At 38.3% G+C, this 7,526-nt stretch overlaps 1 protein-coding gene across 1 annotated transcript in view; it reads right to left on the bottom strand.

Moving 5' to 3' along the window:
* Window positions 1-3,852: 3,852 nt before the first annotated feature.
* The window catches only part of HINT3 (histidine triad nucleotide binding protein 3), a 5,008-nt gene continuing 1,334 nt past the window's right edge, over window positions 3,853-7,526 (bottom strand). Inside the window, exons 2-5 of the mRNA XM_009999211.1 lie at window positions 7,190-7,307; window positions 5,851-5,920; window positions 4,887-5,013; window positions 3,853-3,900 (exon numbers count right to left, since the gene is read on the bottom strand). Coding sequence (XP_009997513.1) covers window positions 3,853-3,900; window positions 4,887-5,013; window positions 5,851-5,920; window positions 7,190-7,307 — 363 coding nt within the window. The remainder of the gene's footprint in view (window positions 3,901-4,886; window positions 5,014-5,850; window positions 5,921-7,189; window positions 7,308-7,526) is intronic.

Here is a 7,526-nt window from a genome sequence, read left to right as displayed (position 1 = left end):
ATTTCAAAAGAAGTCTGAAAGGTAGGTAATAGGTCAGTTTCCCCACGGTACACTCCACAATAGAAAAAAAAAGACTCCTGTAGCCTGTTTAGTCATTAATGCATCATATCTAATGTGCAGGACTCAATTTAGCTACTAGCTTATAAGTCTTAAAACATTCTGCTGCCTCACCTGACGTGGGGAGAAAAGATTAAGCATCTACAGATGAAAAAAGAATTTACATTTTTCAACAGGCCTTTTTTTTCGCACCAGAGTCCCATTAGACTAAATGGATCAGAATTTGTTGAAGTATTTTTATGAAAATTATAGCATTTGAGTTTTTTTGGCATTACAAATTATTTGCAGTAGTAAGTAAACTCTGACCTAAAGGGTGTTCTTGCCCTACCCAGTAACTTTTAGCTCTTCAAATCTCTCCATTTCATTTCTTTGTGGCAAGCTTCCCCAGTGCTTTCCTCTTTTTTCCACCTGAAGGCTGTGAATTCTGCACCTGTTTTGGCCTCTACATTGTATAGGTATTACCTGTATTTCATCTTGTCATATACTGAAAGTACTTTCAGCACTTCAGTAAATGTTTCACATCGATTTGAAATGACAGCAAGTGAGGTTTTAGGCAGCATTTTACTGTTTCCAAGTTTGTCAAATTTCAAATGTGATTTTCATTGGTTCGCTTCTATTTTTAGGTTCTTATTTACAACTCACACCTAAGAAAACTTCAGAATAGCTTGAGGAGCCATTACCGATTTAATCACATTGTAAATGCTGTCCTTTGTAAAACACAAACATTGGCTTTTTTTTATTCTGCATTTAACAGAGTGTATCTTTTTCATCCTCTTTTTCAGAGGGGCCAGCGAGTACTTCAGCATTAAAGTTTTATTCTCTGGGTTCCATTAGATCAGGCGTTTATGTAGAACAATTGAGCAAAAGAGTACAAATAAAGCTTTGTCATGACTAAACCTGTAGTCAAAAAAAGCAGCTTTTCTCAGGATTGCTAATACTGGATCAAAGAACAGAGCCAGGGGCAGTGGCTAAGCAACTTTGCTTCTCCAGGCTCCTGGAGAGTAGGAGTTGCTGAGTTAACTCTCCAATATTTATTGATCTTTGCTCACTGCAAACTCTACAATTTTGGAAGTTTTAAAATTATGCCATAATGCAGCTGTAAAAGAGGGTGACATAGCTAATGGGATCTGCCCACCACATCTTCCAGGGGCTAACAAGCAATTCTGCAACATATTCAAAGCACAAAGCATTAGGAAGGGCTTTTCCAAAAATGTTTTTAACCTAATTAAAAAAATTATCTTCTGAGTCTAAGAATGCTTGTCAATGCAAAAAGAAAATGGAACACAATTCTATGCTGAAAGATGATAATGAGGTACTAAGTATTCATCTCAGTAATTAACATGGTGTTTAACACTGTTTGAGCTGTTCTGAGGCAGGTCTCCTTGTGCCAGAGACAAGCTGAATTCCCCATCTTGCTCATCAGCAAAAGTTTGGAAGCTAGGTTATATCCTGACTTTTACCTTCCCAGTCTCACTGTCATTAGTAGGACCATTCTCAAATGGAAGATATGGAAGCTGACCTTTGTGTTTCTGTGCACATTTGACAACATCTTGCGTCTGGCTTGTGATGGAGGTAATTTTCTTCAGAGCAGCTCATGAGGTGCCAGGTTTTGGGTTTGTGACTGAAACAGTGTTGGTAACACACTAACTGCTCTGGCAATTGCTGAGCAGTGCCTGTGCAGCATCAAGGCCTTTTTTCCTGCTCTGCCCCTCCAGTGGGCAAAAAGATGAGAAAGGGCACAATCTGCACACCTGGCACAAAACAACCAGGAGGAATATTCCATGTAGTATAATGCCATGCACAGCAATAAAAGCTGAGGACCGGGTTGCTGGTTTTTTTGAGAGGAGGTGGGGAGTAAGCCATTGCTACTGGTCTGCTTGTGGGAGGTCATGAATATTTGCATTGCATACCATGTTTTTTTTTAATTCCCCTTTCCTTATTAGACTGTCTCTGTCTTGAGCCATGACTTTTCTCACTTTTGCTCTTCCTATTCTCTCTCCCATCCTGTTGGTGTTGGGGATAAAGAGAGAGCAAAGGGCTATCCAGAGTCAACTCCCCCCGTCAACTATTCCATTGCACTGGAAGACCATTTCAATATCAGCATTTATTCTGTTTATTAATCCTTTTGGACAATGGTCCATCCTGGTACTTTAAATATTAAATGTCACCGTTAAGTATAGTCACATAAATTAATTACAAATCAGAACACACACACAGCATTAACTCTTAAAGGTCTTAATGTTCAGGTATTTCACAAAGCTAGGGGCCAGCTCAAACCTTCTCAATATATTGCACAGAAGAGTCAAAGTTCAGTGGCTTTAACTCACATTCTTCCTACCAAATGTTACAAATTAAAACCCTAAAGGGCTGCAAATGACACGAGTGCCCAGTAATCAGAATAGCATGACATTAGGAACAAGGTCTTACAGAAAAAAGAGGTATAAACTCTGCTGGGTAGAAAACGTTCTTCAGAAGAGTGTGAAATTTCTGATGTATTACTTATAGCCTACTGTAAGAATATTACAATATATTGTACCACTAAGGCAAGGGGTGCTGGATCAATGGAAAGCTCTGAGAAGATTATGTTCAGGGAAGCTCACAGGTGCAACAGACCATCATCACCTCAGCTGCATGTAAATGCATTAGCCAAGGACACTTGATATTAGTTAGGCACCAAGAGGTACGCTCCGTGAACAGAGAAAATCCACTCCATGTTTTCTGGAGTTTTAACTTTCCAAACAGTCTGCCTTAATATGGTAGTGAAAAACAGAGTGCTGGCATTACTGATTGGAGTCATACAGCAAAGGCAAATGTTCAGGACATGTTCCAATTTTGGGACAAGTGCCTGCTATCCCAAATTCAAATCAGATTCCTATTATGCAAGCCTGACACACACTCACTGCTCTGAAGACCTGTTTCTCCTATGGCTTCATTTAGAAACCAAGTCTAGCCAAGGCATTAGTAATCTCCAAGGGTCTTCCAGTGAGAACAGTATCAGGACCATCTAAAAATATGTATTTTTTTCTACCTACATGCAGAAGAGCAACATATTGAATCAGTGCCTCTAAACTCTTCACATTTTTTGTAAACATACATAAACTAATTTAAAATATTGTGCACATAAGAGGGAAACAATCTTTACGTCCAACATACAGCCACTTACACATTTAAACTATATTCTATGTTATATAGTATTATCACATCTTGGGCACCTAATGTATTAACATTTACTATGTCTCTGTCATGCAAATTAGACAGGTAATATATTAAAGTGGTTTAGCACCAGAAAGTTAGTAGTGTACTTTCAGCTAAGTATCTACTAATAGCTAGGCATAAGTAACATATGTGCAAACACGGATGGAAACTTAAATGTTTTAAATGCAGAACAATGCATATTTCAAATCAAAACTTGACTCCACAACAAATACTCTCTTTGGTACCACACACATGCTGTTAGTAGTAAATTACTGCCTTAGTTGCAATACATTCTGCTGCTATACCCAGCCTTTTGCCAGGAAAATTTCTCTGCATATGTATGTGTATTATGTATGTAAATATACACAAATATAAAATTATAATTAAAAAACATCACCGTTTTGTCAGAGAAGTACATGGACTCAAGTATCTAAATGGGAGAATCAGGCTGGCAGCTACAAATTCTGTCTGTATTTCCTCAAAAGGAACTAAAGCTTTTTATATCCTGGTATATTATTGGCAACATCAAACTATGCAACCTTAAATCAGAGTTCAAAGACAAAGAGCAAACTGGCTAGTGACACAAGGCGCAGAGTGATTTCAACTGGCAGCATTTTCAGTTTGCAGTCGCTCAATCAGTTGCTCAGCCTATGAAAGAGAGAAAGCAATGCATTAGCTACACCATGGACCTTCAGTTTACTGAAAATTCCATTTTAAAAAGAACAAGTAACACTGACAGAGCATTTACTTTTCATATTTACAGAAAAAGCATACAACAGCAGCAGAATTCAATGAATGAGTTAAACAGCAGACCCTTTTTCACAGTTTCCATCAAACTCCCATTAGATGATCACAAGAGGAAGCAGAACCAATCAAAGTCAGAGGATGTGTGAACTAATAAGTTAACAGGTAAAGCAGTGGCTTTTAAAGACTTCAGAAGATAAAAGTGCTCAGAACAACCAAGCTGCAAGACCTGGAATTCTCTGGGAGACACTCCAGAACAGCTTGCTGAGGCCTCTCATCACCCAGCCAGCTGCACACCAGCCACATCTGCTGCTGAGGGATGGAGTGCATTCGTGTATGTGGTTCATGTCATAAGATGTACATCCCTTCTTTGGTTACATCACTAAGCTCACACGTAACTTTTCTCATCATGTGGCTATATATGCATCTAGTACATAACTGAGGCGGTCAAGTATTTTGTGTATGTAGCACCATCAATCCACAGAGCCCTCAGAAAGGCTCAGGGCAGAAGGAAGTCTTCCAAAATTGTTCTAGCAGGCCAAGCTGGGCACAGAGAGAATAACACGGGTACTTCTGAATCAAATCAGTTTACTGTCAGTCTTTTTTTGCCAGTCCCACTGAAACACTCTTATAATTTGAACTAGTGCTTAGGGTCTTCTTAAGATCTCCAAAGGGAACTACATTAAAAGGTAAAAAGCTTAAGTTTGGCATGTTTTAAATATACACAGTAAAAATGCAATGAGCTACTTAGGGCAGAATAATTTATAATTACAGTCATGACAAAAATAATTGTTCAAAGAATTTTGGACACAGTTAAAAAATTACCAATGCATCACATTTTCAGCTTCCAATTGAAAACCTACCAAAAAGCTCATCTGTGCTAGACTTACCGTGATAAACCAGTAGGAATTGATTCTGTACACAAGTCTGGATAAGAATCCTAGCTGACTCTCTGGGGCTAGGACATGAAGATGCAAGTGGGATATTGAGCAGAAGGGAGGCCAGTGAAAACCCATTCTTCAGAAAAGAAAAACAAGTATAAGTGGCAACGCTAATTCAGGAACAGGGTGAACACTGCAAGTTATTTAACATGATCAACTGAATTAACAACTCAATTTATCGCATTTTCTTTGTACACAAAGGCAGGAACAAAGAGATTACTGTTTCTTTCATTATGCTCTCAGGGAACTTTTTCAAAAGTCCACTAACCCATTCTTTCACATCTCTGTATTTAAGACATATTTTGTTAAAATGGAAGGTTTAAAAAAATAAGTACATATATGATACTTTTTTTTAAAACCTTCTTTTTTAGTTTTCAGCTTGAAAGCCAACTCTCACTAGATTAATGTAGTTTCTACCTGCTTTAATCATGAAGGCCTAGCTCCTTATACTCTACACTATTTAAATGATGTTACAACTTACTTTGGCTATGAAAGGCAACAGCTTAAAGTCAAAGAGTGCAACAGAGATCAAGTGAATGCAGGTATGACTGAAGCACAGTGCAGTGCCCTGCTTGAATAGGACAAAGTTTATCTGTTCTCTGAAATCCAGGATTTAGAGCATATTTTCAGCATGTAACTAAAGAGAAGCCTTTTAGATAAGTTGAAGTGCCCTCCCTATTCCAAGATGTAGTCAACTAATCTTAGAACTGGAATGGAAACTGTGCTGGAAATTAGTCAGAAAAAATAGTTTATATTCAATGCCAACACGTTCTACTTGAGAAGTCCTGTGATAAGTCAATGCAGACTTGAGTTTTTCAATAAATCATAATGCAGTTGTTGCCATCATCTCTAAAGCAGCATTCTGACAAGTAAAAATCATACTCAAGAAACACAGGAGGTTTCCATTACCTACCTTACATCATTTAAGTCGCTAAAATTATTTCTCTGGAGGACAGCTTTTCCAACTTCCATCATTCTCTGCACTATTATACACAAATAAATTTCATTTAATGTTTAAGTAATATTTAACATATCTTACATTATCAAGTAATTTAAAAAAGGTATTCTTCAGAATATTAACTTCAACAAACTGATTACACCGAGATCACAAACATGGGGTTTTCAAAATATAAACACTGTAACTACGCATAATCAAACAAAGATTCCCAAGGCAGTGTTGTGCAATGATTGACATGAAAATCACCCATGTTACCAATTTCCACACTAATGATGCTCTTCTAAGACCTTTGGCCAAAGCCATGTTGATACCGCACCCTTATAAAAAGCCTCAACATTAACTGGTCAGAATGATGATGTTTACACAAACTCCAGTTCTGTATCTCTACACAGCTAAAGGACTTTGACCTGCAGTCTTGTGCAGCATGGCACAAGTTAGCAAGTTTCAGAGACAGTAAGCAAACTTAAATTAAAACAAAACTGTTAGTCCTACTAATTACTAGGACAAAGTTTAATTATTCTGTCACTAAGTAAAGAAGCAACCCTAATAGAAAAACTCAAGGCAAAAGTCTAAGGAATTGTGTTGAAGCCAAACACATATTGAAGTTGTTTCTGGAGGAAACTACCCTATGTGTTGAAGAGAAATGCAAGTCATGCAAGATTTGCAATATGCAACTATAACTCTTTTCTTGCATCACCTTGTATTTCCCTAAGGTGGAATGTCTTAATGCCATGTGGCTATAATTTATTCTGTTACTCAACACACTTAGTTAGCCATTTCATGTGAAACAAATTCCAGGGCAGGAAAAAAAACAATCCAAATGCCCATCAACAATAAATCATGGCTTCAATATTTTAGAATATTTAGAATAATAAAATGCTCTTCTCTCCCTCCCTTTTCCCCTTATTTTAAAGCATACATTTTATAAAATTCTTCTATAAATTTTTGTATCATTTAAAATTGCATATGTATCTAAGAAAATGCAATGAAGCTGCATGTAAACACTTTCAAAATAAAGCTGCAGCTCCAATAAAGTGCAAAGGCATCTACACACCATGCAAACAAAAGAGATTTCGTGCACTAGTGCAATGTTTTTCTAGAACTGCACCGAAAAGAAGTGCTATTCTGGAACAGCACATGGAAGCTCCCTGGAAGGGCAAGTCCCTGCCTACACCCACTCACATCATCTATTTCCGTGTTTACGTTCACATCCAAACGCGCTCAAAGGTTTAGTTCACTTAACAACACGCTGTGCAAAACTGTCTTCCCTTAGGTTAAACACACACAACCTCACCTATAGGTATGTGTTCCTTCTTCAGCGTTTTGCAGTTCCCCATGTGCTCCACCGGCACCACCAGGTAGTGGTGGGGGGCACTGGGTCTGATATCTCTAAAGCAAACAAGGTCTTCATACTAAAAAAGGACACAAAGACACGACACTGATTAGGACGAGGATACTGGCAAAGAGTAGGCCACAAAGCCTACGTTCTCCAGTATCAATGCGGTGCTTGATACCGTATTTTAAGCAAAAATCGGAAGATTTCTGGCGCCAGCCTCCTCTACTGCTCGCAAGCACGACCTGTGTCCTCAGCTGCCCCGCAGGCAGGACCCCCCGTGCCCGCTGTGCGGCCT

The sequence above is a fragment of the Chaetura pelagica genome, unplaced genomic scaffold, assembly GCF_000747805.2.
Source record: "Chaetura pelagica isolate M959 unplaced genomic scaffold, ChaPel_1.0 scaffold90, whole genome shotgun sequence".
Classification (NCBI taxonomy): Eukaryota; Metazoa; Chordata; class Aves; order Apodiformes; family Apodidae; genus Chaetura; species Chaetura pelagica.
This window is presented reverse-complemented; position numbering and strand designations above follow the sequence as displayed.